This window comes from Haemaphysalis longicornis, unplaced genomic scaffold (assembly GCF_048455015.1).
Source record: "Haemaphysalis longicornis isolate Haplotype H1 unplaced genomic scaffold, Haemaphysalis longicornis Haplotype H1 scaffold_1, whole genome shotgun sequence".
In the NCBI taxonomy this organism is placed as follows: domain Eukaryota; kingdom Metazoa; phylum Arthropoda; class Arachnida; order Ixodida; family Ixodidae; genus Haemaphysalis; species Haemaphysalis longicornis.
The window spans coordinates 415162606-415176983 of record NW_027526203.1 but is presented as its reverse complement, the minus strand read 5'-3'; the positions used below and the strand labels follow the sequence as shown (position 1 = coordinate 415176983).

The 14378-nt window shown below is 45.9% G+C and overlaps 1 protein-coding gene across 1 annotated transcript; it reads left to right on the top strand.

Annotated features, from left to right (window-relative positions):
* The first annotated feature begins 8 nt into the window (after nucleotides 1–8).
* LOC144155577 (transforming growth factor beta regulator 1) lies at nucleotides 9–13494 on the top strand. Its single transcript, XM_077687111.1, has 4 exons — nucleotides 9–1011; nucleotides 5477–5773; nucleotides 6430–6644; nucleotides 10607–13494. The coding sequence occupies exons 1-4, from the start codon at nucleotides 538–540 to the stop codon at nucleotides 10806–10808; spliced, it is 1188 nt and encodes a 395-aa protein (XP_077543237.1). The 5' UTR covers nucleotides 9–537; the 3' UTR covers nucleotides 10809–13494.
* Nucleotides 13495–14378: the final 884 nt, after the last annotated feature.

Sequence of the window (14378 nt, the reverse complement as noted above, 5' to 3'; positions counted from 1 at the left end):
TATGGCCGTGGGAACCGGATCGGGCTAGTGTCACTAGATCGGGCTTCTGAGCTCAGGTAGCCAACTCAGGTAGCTTCGCAAGCTCAGCTTCGCACCAGAGCTAAGGCGCTTAGACCCTTGTACGCTTTTATCTTGCATCGTTTACGCTTTTATGAAGCACTTATTTTGAGTCCTTTATTCTGATGGCCTGGGAACTCCTGTTACACGTCAGGACAGTTCTCTCCAGCCTTTAGCCAAGTCAAGATCGATCTGCTTGAGTTTGTGTTTGTGGTGTTTTTTGCTGGTTGCTGGCGTGAGCAGGCGAACTTTGTAGTTCATTTCCCCGCTAATCGTTGGGCGTGCTTTTGTTTATAGTGCAACGTCGGAATCAGTGTGCCCGTAAGTTAATGACTATATGACGAAGGCGAGCGCTAAATATCTGGCGTGAACAACGCGCAAGTTGGGACGTCACGTCGAAGTGCCGCGAGCTGCGTCGTGCTATCAAGTCATCGCCAAGGGACCAGGTCAGGTGTCGAAAAGCAGTTCTTGGAGTCAAAGATGAATGACGACGTGTCGGACGATTCTAGCGACTTGGACGCTGGCGTGCCAGCGCACACAATTAAGTATTTTCCTCGCAGTGGGCGCCAGAAAGGGCCCAGCAATTTGGCCCTCAAGCGGGCCAACCTCATGTTCACTATGGAAAATGAGCGTTATCGCACCAAATGCCGTAAGCTTGAACGATTTATGAAGGACTTGGTCATTGAGAGTGCTGCACTGTGCGACCAGGTGGCTCGCGTGCAGGAGTCAATATTTGTGGCCAAAGAAGAACGGCGCTTCCTACTCAAGAAGTTTCTGCAGTACCGTCAACAGCGTGACGGGCCCGTGGAGGTAGTGCGGCCCGCACCCACCAACGCGCCTGCTCAGATTGGCGGCTCGACGCCACCGCCTGCACCGGCCAGCAGTTTCGTGGACAACACCGAGAAGCCTCAGACGAAGAGTTCGAGGAAAGTCCTGAAGCGACGTAACACGAAGGTTCGTAAGCGACGACGATAGGGACATGAGTTTCTGGAGAATATCCACTTCCTTTCTGGAAAGTTGGCAGCACGCTGAATCTGTGTGCACAGTAGCCGTGTTTTGCTTATGATGAATACCATGCTGTGATTGAGTTTGCAGCCATCTGGTTGTATGTGATTTTTGGTAACAGGTCATCGCGAAAGTGTTCGCAGCTGACGTAAGGCTGTGACGTCGGAGTGAAGAATGGTGCTACAACAAGCGGACTGTGAAGGAAATTTGTAGTGCCTTCCGCCTCCTAATTCAAATATCTTTTGAATGATAGACCAGGATAGTAGCTAGCATGCTGAAACAGTTCAGCGAATGTAATAAAAGCTAGCACCCAGGTCGACCTATGTATGCCAGAATTATTTCGCAATGGGCGTTACTGGCTGATAGGCAATTCATGACAAGTGAACATTAACAGCTCAAATTATTGAGGAGGGAGACCAAAGGGCAACTTCCCCTTTAATATTTTCCACTGGGATTTTTCAGTGGTCACTAAGTGATGTCTTTTGCTTACTCAGTTGGTTCTGAACTTCTAGGTCGACTCGTAAGCACTCTCAATCTAAAGAGCAAGACGTTAGTGTAGGCAAATTTTGTGGGCTCATCAAAAAAATTTTGCTCTCACAAAATTACAATTGCTTTTGCAGAAAGAATGAATATGTGTGGGGACCAGAATGTGGGCAGACCCAGGGGAATGCCTCAGGTAGGGGGCCCTTGCGTAAAAATTTGGCACTGTCTATTCTCATGACAGCCATGAGAATTACGTTGCGGAAATTCTTACAGCAGTTACTTGTGATTGGCTAAGCATGCCACCTGGGACATTGTTGGGTCAAATATTCCGAGAAAGCTCATTCTGCTGGCTGCTTCCGTGTTGTTGTGGTATAGTACCGGCTTTTAGATGGGCGGACTTTGTTCGAGTCCAGAATAAGGTAACTTTTTTTGTGGTTTTGAGAATTTGACAAGCGTTTGTTCATCGGGCTTTTGATAGTGTTCTTTTTTTTTTTTTTTGCCACGGGGTTGTTCCAACGTTTATCGCATGGCCGATGCACAGGACTTCTACTGAGTTCAGTTGGGCTTAAGATAGGTCGTTTTCAGTGTAGTTGTTTTGTCAACTACACTGAAAACGATGCAGAGGTTTAGTGGACTTTGCGGGTATGTGTGATTATGTGGGCATGTAACACTTTGCTGTACTAACCGCACCAACTGTCGGGTATGCGGCGTGGATTGCGAGCTTAAGCCTACCATCATGCTTTGAGATCTTTTGGCATAAACCAGTACTTGTAGATCCCCTGGTGTGAAGCGCAATGAAAAACACATGGACGGCGAATGCAAAATAGACAAGACTAGCACTAGCTTCAAGCAGTTAGTGCTAGTGCTGTCTACTTCGTGTTTGCCATTTAAGAGTTTTAGGGGGAAATCCCTTAAGGGCTGTCGGCGCCTCATGTAGTCAGGGTACGAAGACAACGGGACACTCGTTGACGCCTCACGCTAGAATGTAACGCGTACTAAAAGAACACACCGGGACACTCGTTTTCCAACACCTCGCGCTAGAGCGCTTAGTGCTTCAAGCAAAGCAAAGCTACCCCCCAATGGTTTCACCTCCATGGGCAAAAATGCCAAGGCACCAAGAATACACTTATACACTGCGTGCTTTGCCCCTCCTCAGTTCAGATGACCCTGGATATTGTGCTTCACACCATGGGATCTGGTAGAAATTCTACTTAGTACTTGCACTTTGAAGTACAGTGAGTACTTATTTGAATGGGTACCGGCTGATTACATCAGACGTCAAAGCAGGGCATTAGGCCTTACGTCCAGTGCTTAAGTATAACGTTAGGTGACCTTATTGCTGAGCCTTACGACGTGCCAAGCCCCGTCATTCTCTTCGTACAGTGAGCTGCAGGTACTGGTTCACGATGTTGGGCCTACCAGGCCGTTGCTTACCTGCATTGCACCTTTCCATCGGCTGTACCTCGCGTTGCATTCCCATTTCAACCAGTTGGAACTTATCTGCCGTGTTTGTGGCATGGCGACTTTTTCGCTCAATGAGCCCTTTTAAGCTCTCGCATTAAAAGTAATGTGTGCCAGACATAGAATCGTGTGCCTGCCTTCTAAATTTAAAGCAGCCTGCATAGAAATGCAAATATTAAAGGGTTGTTTGCCTTGAGTGACAGCCTTGACAGTGACAGCCTTGAGTGTCACTTTAGTAACAGTCATTTCATGTGCCGTCTGAACGAAGTCAAAGCCTATTGGTGGGACACAGCCTGTCCAGCTTGTTACACTTTGTTATGTTTATCTCATCTCTGCTTTTTATACCCCTGGTATTGGTGCAAAGAGTTCGCTCTGCTGCAAAGCATGCTGTCTTGAGACTTCTTTGTACAACACACCATTAAGTTGGCTTTGCAGCACTGAGCCCAAGCCACACAGAAAAGGCGAACCACATAAAATATGCATAAACCTAGTGTAAGCGGGACAAAATTTTAATAGCGAGAGAATTTTAAGGAGTGATGTCGGGCATCAACATCTTCATTCCTTCTCCTCTGTGGAGGTCCCCTGCCACAATCGTCAACTGCCCACAAGGGATAAGTGGTGCATCCATGGTTGACGACTGGGGTAAAAATTTCAGGGTTAGCTTCTTTATGCCTGTTTTTTTTTGTTTTCCTTTTCTTCATACTTGCTTTTTGTCCTTTCACCTGAACTTGAGGAGTGTTTCTACTGACTTTGAAAAGTGGTAGTTGTCCCCATAAAGATCATAACTTGTGCCTTGTCTGTTCGAAGTCTGGCCAAGTCTAACTTTAGTGTACAGTATGCACTAATAGGTGCTCGAGTACACGTTTTGAAGGAGTACTGACACCATATTTATGTTCTTCAGTTTTCTCGCTTTTTTAAGTCCCTGCTTGCCCATAAACAGCAACGCATGAATTTAGATTGGCCAACGAGCTGCTGATTATGGATTACAGCACCATTCATGGCATTAGGCTTGCTTGAGCAGGCAGGTAGGACACTGGGGCCTAGTGTGAGTCACTTTTTTCTGTCCAAGCAAGACGCCAGCTTTGTCGTTGGCTTCAAAAGCATTAGAGGGCACTTTTCATGACCACCTAAACTATGCATTCCCCCTAGCTCAATTGAATATTAGTCCCACCACATTCAGCAGTTCCGAAACTAACCAGAGGTGGGGGCGATGGGGAGAAAGGGGACAAAAGATGCCACAAACTCCACCAAGATGTCAATTTTGTATTGTATTTTTGCCATGTGTGCTTGCCTGTTTCGTTCCTGACTAATATGCCTGTCATTTAGAAGGAAGGGAGTTGACAGCTATTTTTTGGGCCCACAAAACTGTGGCAGTAATGTAGATGTGAAATTGGGTTCAGGCAACGTTAAACGCCGATAATTGTAGGAAGGCATCACACCATTTTCATATAGCGAACCATATCAGTTTTTATACATTGAGCCTTGGTGTCCTGTCCGTACTCCTTTAACTTATCGCTAGGCTGAAACAAGTGAAAACAGCTCTTGTAAAGATGCACTGTTTTTTGTCCTGAGTTTTTGTAACATGGCTCAGCAGGGTTGCATCCCACCTGAGACACTTTGGCAGCTTTGGTATGCGAGCAAGCAGGAGGGGCAAGTGAACATGCTGGTGGCAAGTGCTGTCTCTTGAGTGCACAGCTGACAAACAGTTGGCCAGTAAGCTAGAAGACTGTCTTGCAATGGCAAATCAATCTTTTTGTTAGCAAAGCATTGTGATCTTTTACTTTCATGCAGCGTTACAGTGTTTATGAGCAAGACTGGTCTGATGTGTTTTGTTATTATTGTTATGATTACTCCTGCTCATGGAGGAAGGAGAGCTTGGGCAAGGCCCCACTAGCCATCGGCACAGTAGAAGAGGCATGACAGCACTCACACAGCTTTTTCACACTCTCGGGAGGCCACTTGCAAAGATGTCGTAGCAACGGTGGTGAAAAGCCAGTTTTCCAAGGTCTGACTTCATGGCATGGCCCGACCAGTATGCAAAGACTGACAGGTGCAGACGGGGCAGACAACATTAGCACCACATAAAGGCGGAGGTGCTGACCAGTGTGCGTAAAATACAAGAAAAAAGGTAGACCTCTTAAAATGGTGTTTCTGGCATCAGGAGACGTGGCGTCAGGGCCTCTCCTGAGTTTTCCTCTCCTCTATGTTACTGGTGCTAGCAGTTCTCGTGCAAGCTATCGCCAGATGTCAGCATACCCAGTACGTCTAGTGACTATGCTATATTAGCTGCTCACTCACCTCTTATTCTGCTTCCTCTTTTTTTAATCCTGAAATAAGCCAGGAGGGAGGGGCGTTTTTTTGTTGTTGTTGTTTGGCTCCCAGTGGATTGTATACGGGCCTCTTCCTCGCTGGTTACCCCCTTGCCACAGAAGTGGGGCATTCTCTTGCTGACCCTGGACTGCCCTTTCAGGAAGGGGTTGCTGATGAGCTGCCGCGGCCAAAGCGGAGGAAACCAGCTGGTGCAGACAAGCGACTTGTGGCCCCGATTCCACTGGATTCGTGCGGCCGCCCCCTGTTCCCTATAGTGCTGCCGGGCTGCAAGGTGCACAGCCTCGGGGAGATCGTGACCGACCGGATTGGGTTCCACTGCCAGGAGAGCCTGTTCCCGGTGGGCTACTGCAGCTCCCGAATTTACGCCAGCGTCCTCAATGCCAACCATGCCTGCATCTACACCTGCACCATCTTGGATGCGGGCACTGGACCTCGGGTACTTGCTTGTTGCTTGAATCCTGTGTATGCGGCTGTTCTAAAGGCAAATCTAAATCCCACGTCCCATGGGACTCGGGTATGAGTGGCAAGGTTTGTGCAATGATCTTGATTGCCGACCAGTGACCGTTCTAGGCAGACACATCACTGTAATCTTTTTTATTTTATTGTACAAATCCATGCCACTAGCGAAGGAGCTAGCCTGAGCGAGTGCCTCTGCAGTTTAAGTGAAAAGGTAGAGGCAACTCAAATGAAACCTCAATTGATGTAGGTAACAGAACTCTGGTAATGGCTCTTTGGAGAGTGTGTTTTACGGGGGGGGGTGGGGCTCTGCCCACCCCAGGACACACTGGAGGGGGCTCGGCGGGCCCTGGAGGAGCCACCCCGTAGTCGGCGCCTATGAAGCTAGGCACCATTCACAGGAAACAACTGCAGCCGTCACTTTCACTTCGATTTCATCACGCACAGCCAGAATATTAGCATCCAGAGGTGCAGTGAATCCACACAATCAAGTGTTTGTCAGAATAAAGTCACTGGTGAGAAAGAGGGTTTGACACTTACTTGCACGGTGATAGCAGCTGTGAAGTCAAGCTAAATGAACAACTTCACACGCTCATACATGCCTGTGGCTACAGCACCTGTTTCACGCCCTTACAGTTTGAGATTGTTGCGGAGGATGCCCCCGAGCGACCGTTCGTGGGCAGCAGTCCAGACGAGTGCTATGTGGCCCTCCTGCGAGCCGTGAACCGGGCCTGTGGAGCCGAGGTCATTGTGCCCGCTGCTCGGGGGGCAGACTTCTTCGCCCTGTCCCACCCTACCATCCAGAATCTTGTGCAGAGCTGCCCCGGGGCCCGCAAGTGCCCCAACTACAGGTGAGGCCGGCATTCAGCCCATTTGCACTGTGCAACTCCTGCCTTGGTCTTGGGCACCACTCTCCGCCATTCTTTGCAACGTGTGCAAGCAAAAAGCATGTTGTGCCAACAAAACAAACACTTTGGTGGCCGTCAAGCTATGTATTTCAGTGCAGGGCACATCAGGAATGCTAAGTAGTTGTGGCTCTGGCCTATTGCTACAACGTGTAGGTTCTCTGAGGTATAACTTCTTATTAGTGTTCTTCTTCTTATTATAACTTCTTATTAGTGGAAGAATAGTGTTGTGCATTCATAGGCAACCCCACTCTTCAAGGTTAACTCTATTTGCATGTTCTCAGAATCTTATTAACTCCCTAATTGTAACAACCAGACTCCTGACACTTAATAACAGCAGTAGCACAGATGCAGTGTCAATCCAGCATGACGAAATACCCGAAGTCAAGGAATACAAATATTTGGGAGGGAAGGTAAACGAAGAATAAATAAGAACTCACGAGAACAACATCAGATCAAAGGAAAGCATAGAGCTCTGTATAGGTAAACAAATATGAAGTAGTGTGAGAAATTTGAAAAGCCGTAATGGTTCTGGGCCTCACAAAGAATACGTGCTATCATATTTAGAAGCAAACCAGAGACTGTTTGGCTGTTTGGCCTTAGGTGCTTAAAGTAAAATGACTAACGAAGCAGTGCAGGGAGCTATGGGCTATGCTTCACTTGAAGTTCAAGAAGCTCTGACTAAAGGAAGAGGTTTAGAGCAATGGGTTCATGTAAGTGGACAGCGAAGGTGTTTGGGTACCTCTGCTTGAAAGGCCTGGACATGCAGTGGTGAAGAGAAACTAGAAGGCTAACAATGAACCATGTGAGGAACAGTGAGTAATCAAAAACAGCCAAGGTAACCAAAAAGAAGTGAGGCAGACAGACATGAATAAATGGAGGGGAAAAAATGGAATCGAAATTGTTAGGGATGTACAGAGTGGGAAAATTGATACCAGAAAGGAAAATGTGTGCGATAATTGCAAGGGCAGTGCTTTGCTTTTTGAGACAGAGCAGGTTGCTTGATAACAAACACAGGGGTTGATAACAAACACAAGTGCTGCGCTAATCCACTTTTCCCGTGCCATCCTGCTCCAAAAAGGCAGTATTGCACAGGAACTGCTTCAAAGTGGGGTACCACACGATGTGAGGCAACTGTGAGGTGATGTTCGATGCCAGCCGCATTTAGCAGTGAGCAGTAGGGACTCGTTCATTCAGCTATGATTTGTGACGGGGCGCACTTCGGCGAACTCCCTAAAGGACTAACACTCGCAGCTCGGAGTCACTGCTCATAATTTCCTGGCCTTTAAGTGGCAGTGCGGTTTCACAGCACTTGGGTGGAGGTGCGGGTGATGCATGAACTTTGCCCCAAAATGCAGCTTCACCGCACAGCCTGCTGTGCAGTGATACATGCGTCGGCACTAGCTGACATGGCGATCTTTCCGGTTCTTTCCGATCTTTCCAGACTACCAAACCACAACCGAAAAATCGGTTGTGTTTTGGTAGTCTGAGAAATGTTTTTCCTTCATCAGAAAATGACTGATACTGAAGTGTAAGAAATGAAATGATAGAGGAAGGGTAGGGATTTCTAACAGTATTAATTTCAAACCACAGATTTATTACAAATATTTTCAAAAAGTTATCAAAACAAGAAAGTAACAAAAAGAAAAAAAAAAGATGAAAACATCAATGCTACTTTGCACAGGGTAAACATTAAAAAAATTGAAATTTACTCTTTGAATACAAGGCCCTTATAGAATAATACTGCAAATACAAGATGCATGCAAAAATATAAGCACTAGTGTCTATTATGCCACCGCGCCAGCAATTTCTCGAAGCGGTGAAACAAGGTTTGGTCCCACTCTGTGCAGCCAGCACCAAGTGGTCCTGCTCAAACAAAGCCGACACCCTTCAGATAAGAGCTGTGACCTTTAGAACAGACCGTATATGTTTACATCAATGCCCACAGCGATAGAACAACCCGAGGAGGCAGCGAAGGCTACCGGCGGATACCTGCTGACGTTTCGGGCTGGTTTGATGCATTTTCGCCACCCGTACTGAAGTCTGATGAATCAAAGTCGTCTGAAGTGTCTGTGCTCCTACCATCATCCAGAGATTACAGCTCAGATTCATCGGAATCCATCAAAATTCGCCGTTCCCATGGAGTATCGGCCAACGGCATCGACGCCGCAACTGAAACCACGTGCGTCCGACTGCAAAGGACCTTTAAAAATCCCCCCGCGGCGGAGAAAAGAAACTCGAAGGCAAAACTGATGAAATACTTCCTCTTTTACTCTTTGGGTGGCGTTAGCTGTCCAGAAGCGCTCGGAGAGCACCAAAATTTTAATTTGTATTTATTGGTAACATACTATCGATGGGAATAGGCGCGGTCACAAAAGTATTAAAGCATCGCTTACGTCTAGTTTTTTCTTGGTGACTTCTCTGTCAACTGTGATGCTTTAATTCCGGCAACGTATATATTTCTAACTTGTTGAAAAAGTGTTCTGCTCAGTATTGAACGAATGTTGAGTAAAAGGCATTTGAATTTTTGTTTTGTTTTTGTGTTTACCAGGAATGAAAAATGGCAAATAAATGATGTTTGGCGCTACAAATCTGCACCCAAACAGACTTTCACTGCTCCAAAATTCGCCTTGTGATGCTCCAAAAGGCTCAAGCCTGCTTCCACCCCTGCAAACAGCGTTGTGGGGAAGCATACCCAAAATGGTGGGGCATCAGTGGCCTGTAGAAAGGAAACAAACAGTTCAGCACATTGTGTTGGAGTCTGATTGTCTCCATGCAAATTCATATGAGGGTGATATTCTCGCTCCTGAAGCTCTTGGGTCTAAAGGCAGCCCAGAGACAGCTAACTACAAAGCTGTAGAGGTAACTAACACAAGATTGGAATGCTGGTGGAGGAAGAACAGCGAGGGGACTATAGCTTATGACAGCTGCCACCTGTAATGGGCAAAATTTAATTTGAGCCGCCCACTAATAGCAGCACTAAAAACACAATGCAATATAGATGCACAGATTCTATGATCAGATGGCACATGTGATCGCCCATTACAATGGGGATTAACAATAAATCAATCATCAGTCAATCACCCTTATGACTGAGGAAATGAAAAATGTCAATTTAATTATTTTAATGCATGTCAACAAAAATAAGGTCATTGAATCTTTTTGCAAACGATCATGAAGTGGGGCCACTAGGCTGTGATATCTTATTCCAGCATCATGGAATTTTCTTTTTTTCTCACTGACTTTTTGCTTTCTTTTTTGGTGTCACTGTTGATGCTTTCTGTGTGCAATGTCTTGGTGCAATGTCCCAGGCCTTGGTTGAACATAATTGTCTGATGTGATTTGCACTGGAGCACGGCACTGGCCAGGCGAATGCCTGCTCTACAAGTTAGAGGCTGGGTCACGTAATGTGTTCCTATGGGGCTTGGTGTGTACCTCAACTTCAACCTAGTTTGTACACCACCAAGTGGGGCGAGGCCTAAAGTTAAGGTTCATGCAGTGGCCCAGTTTGAACCTTGTGTTGCTGAAGCATTGTGAAGCCAGAGCCGTAATTTTGAGTGTAACTGAAATTCTTGCAAATTATCGGAATCACAAGTTTTGGCAAACTGCCAACAACTGAAATGCAGGATATGCACAGTATATATGAACAGGAAAATCGGTTTTTTGAAAGGTCGAAGTGAAATAACATTCATAGTACCGTGCTGCGTATGTACCAGATGCCTCTGCCGAGCAGAAAGGTATAGGATGTAATGTCCTTGTGGTGATCAACTCATTGTTATGACAACAGAATTAGCTTTGCTTTCCACATGAAATGGTTGAGGGTTGTCGGGGCCCCATGCCCGGCACATTTGAAGACTCGGCCAGCTTGTGCGTACCGTAAACGCAGAGGGTGTATGTTCTGTTGGCAGGTGGGTGCGCTTCGAGGTGTCGCGCAGTGCAATCGACGAGACTGAGCGGCTGGACAGCGACCCTTACCTGAGCTACGCAGCCTTTCGGCAGCTCTGCCTCCAGCCACGGATGGCCGCTGTCGCGGCAGCCGCAACTCTCCCCTCTGAGCCTGGCCTGCCCCCAGGGGTGCACATCAAGCAGGAGCCACCTGACTCGTCCTAGGGACGCGCCTAGTGGACAGCGGAACCTAGCTCGGTGTAAAAAGCATAGCAGATAACGTCTGCCACATGCACAGCAGTAAGCCGCATCGGCACCTGAATCAAAATGTCACGCACAATTTACAATTTAGACCAGCTCGTGGGGTTCTGGGAGCTCACGCACAAGGGCATTGGTTTGTTTTGCCTTAGCCAAAAGTGCAGCCGACATAGCATTGACAGCAGAACCAGCATGTAAGCACCATCTCGTGGGAGGCAGTTGGTTCTTTGATGAGTGGTCCCACTGCGTATAATCTAGGCATTACAATGGCGGTTCTCAAGCATGGATCTATTCCCCTTGTGGAAGCCCTTACGAGGCTGGGGTCAACCGAACCTGTCACAAAGTTTCGTTATACATGGCGCATAAGTAATAAAATTAGTTTTAATTGTCATGTTTCCTCTTCAGGCCAACTGCAGCAAAATTTAATTGCAGTTAAATTTATTCTGAATGAAGAGTTATTGCGGAAGGTGTGATAGCTCTGTAAAATGCCCGTAATTTAAGTACTATTTAAAACAGCTCTGTGGCATACGACAGTGTAACCACAGAAACTGAGATTTCGGTCAACCCACCAGCTGACCAGACTGCTGGAGAAATGGTCGATCTCCGCCCTCCTTATTGCCAGGGCATCGTGCTTATCTCTTCATGACTGCTAGCATCAGCCAATGCGGCTGTGCGGGCATGCTTGCCGGCCTTGGTTGTGTTGCTCTCTTGGCTAGGTGTGGTGTCACTTGTGCCTGGCCAGAATGCCTCTGCTTTTCTAAATTTCAGTGTCGAAATCATAAGATTTTTGCTGGTTGCTTGCAGTTTTCTTTCACTTATTTCAGCCATATGGAGACTTGAAATTTGGGCACTTCATTCCGTCTGTGACACAGTGGTTCAGTAAGATAGGCTTTTTGGAGATTGCATCACTAGGGGGATGAAAAAAAAAAGGGGTTTAACTTGTTTTTACAAATGCCTCAATATCTCGGCCTCGTAAAGTTGCTGAATCACTTTCTGTGCACAAAGTGTGCTTGTACATATTTCTACGAAGTAAGTTCAGGATTATTTCCTAACCTACTGCTAAGTAGCAGGAACGGACGTGATTGGGAACTAGTGCTGACGTGGTCAGCTATAGCACCAAAGAGGAGAACCATAAATGTGCTATTTGAACAAATTTTAAGGGTGCTGTGGTGGCTGTACTGCATTGCACAAATTTCCAACTTCGATCTCTAGTCGTGTTATTGCATGTTGTATCTTGTACATGTGCCTTTAACATGTTTTTCCTTTTAAGACTACTGGGAAAGCTGAATAAAAACGAGTTCGTTGATAGTTTTGCATTAGTACTGCCTGGGTGATACATTGTGAAACCAAAAAAAGACTGGGCGGGGAATCTCTCACAGAACACTGTGGTCTTTGCATCCCTTGAGAACCGCTGCACTTGAGCCTAGCAGTTGAGATTTCTCGCCCAGTTTTTCTGCCGAGTGAAATAAAAAAACTTGATTTGAAGAAAATATTTCTAAAAAAAGATAATTTTGTCGTCAACTTTTTTGGAATGATGACCAATTGTTTTATATTGTACTTTTTGTATGGGTTAGAACAGTGATATTCTTTCATGCAAAAGGACACGCTGCCGGACTGCCGTAGTGTTGCTTGTAACAGGCCTGGGAAGTGGTGGTTGGTCTTGTTTGATGTGGAGGAAATGTTCTTTCCCAATTTGCCATTGATCTAATGGGAACACTTTGTACGGAAAGCAAGTTTTCTGGGCCATGTGAGTGACATAGATCAGGAGCCCACTGGCCCCCTGCAGCTGTTACGTTCTGTTTTGGCAGCTGCATACTTTTCTTTTGGCAGACAAGTGTCACTGCTGTTTCTCAGTAGGCCCACCTCTCCCATTTCCTTCTGCCTCGATAGGTTACCCAGTATGACTCTTGGGGGGGGGAAGGGGGCTTCTTGCTGCCACACATTGTGACAATGGTGCTGTTATGCCACCTGCCGACCTTCTTGCACTTTGTGAGCCAAGAAAATTTATATTTTACAAATCTTATCCGTACACATTTCTTAATGAAACACTAAAGGTTGAATGGCTTTGTTTTAACTGAAAGATCAGTCCTTTGACGTTTGTTTGATGGCAAACAATGCTTTGGTTGTAAAAAAATCCCAGGCCATCTCTACTAACGTCAAACCTGAAGAGGGGCGAAGCATGCAGTGCATAAGTGTATTCTTGGCGCCTTGGCGTTTTTGCCCACGGAGATGAAACTGTTGGGGGGTTAAGGCATACAGCTTTGCTTGTAAAGGTCTCGTGTCTTTGAAGCACGAAGCGTTCTAGCGTGAGGCGTTGGAAAACGAGTGTCCCAGCATTTTAGTACCCTGACTATATGAAACGACTACGACGGCAGGAGACGCGGACAGCCCGATCTCCTAAGGGGCTTCACCCCTAATAGTTGAAGTTAGCGTTTCTCTGTCTTGATCTCCTTTACCTATCCATTTTTCTGTGATGCAAAAAAATACATCGCACATTGTGTAGAGGACAGCCTACAGAGTTATTCCAGGCATTCCCAGTGAGGGAGGTGCTGCCAACTAGAAGTATCTAGAACTTGTGAAATGCTCTAGCATGGCAGCTGATGACTGGACAGGTTGTTGTTCAGTTGATTGCGTGATAAATCTTTTAAAAAGACGTGTGCTCAGCAGAAGTTTTTTCATATAGTTGTTTTACATATACGTGTACCTGCCCTAATGTTTGTTTAAAAAAAACGCTTAGACAAGCTCTATCAATGTCATTTCACCATGCATAATTTGTGACACCACGGTTCATAGTGCAGGAAAGTGGATAGGGTAGCAATACCCGTTTTCAAGCTTTTGACATTTTCTACATTCATAAGCGACTGCTGTTGCCTTGAGTGGTATGGGTATTTGGATTCATGGTGCTGGAATCTACCGACTAAAGCAACTTGTTTGTACACTTTGCTTACTTTTGCTTACAAAATGCTTACTTTTTTATTTTCTTGCAATATTTTGTTTAATGATGGTAGAAAGTTATAATTTTGCTACACACCAAAAATTTCTTTCATAGGTACTAATCAAATTGTTCAAAAAGTTCACTGGAATAAAACTTGTTAATAGGGAGTATAGTGGAGGTGAAAAAAATTTTTGGGTTAATTCTTATTTCGAGGGAATCAGCACACCGCATGTGAAGATAGGTATTGGATGTACAGCCGTCCACCGTCTTAGCTGGAACAATGCTTTACCCACTTATCGCCTCCACCTGCCTTGGCGTAAGGTAATTTAGCCACAACTGCTGCATTTCTATGAAGTTCAAAGGGGAACTTAAGTACTCCACACTCATCTGAACAGTTTTTCAGCAAAAGGTTTGAGATATTCTACGTACTCTTAAGTTGAACCTGATGTTCCAGCTAAGCGTGTGGACGACCACACACATACAGACGCAAAAACACGCACCTGTAATGCATGTGCATACATTTCCTTTTTTTTTTTTTTTTGACATCAAAAACATTGCATTCACAAGAGGAAGAAGGGCGCCTTTAACAACAACAAACGTTT

Bases quoted from the DNA above. Each gene is read 5' to 3' on its own strand.
- LOC144155577 (XM_077687111.1), top strand. From the start codon at position 538: ATGAATGACGACGTGTCGGACGATTCTAGCGACTTGGACGCTGGCGTG. The intron at 5,774-6,429 runs GTACTTGCTTGT...ACGCCCTTACAG, and splicing joins ATGCGGGCACTGGACCTCGG to TTTGAGATTGTTGCGGAGGA. The intron at 6,645-10,606 runs GTGAGGCCGGCA...TTCTGTTGGCAG, and splicing joins CGCAAGTGCCCCAACTACAG to GTGGGTGCGCTTCGAGGTGT.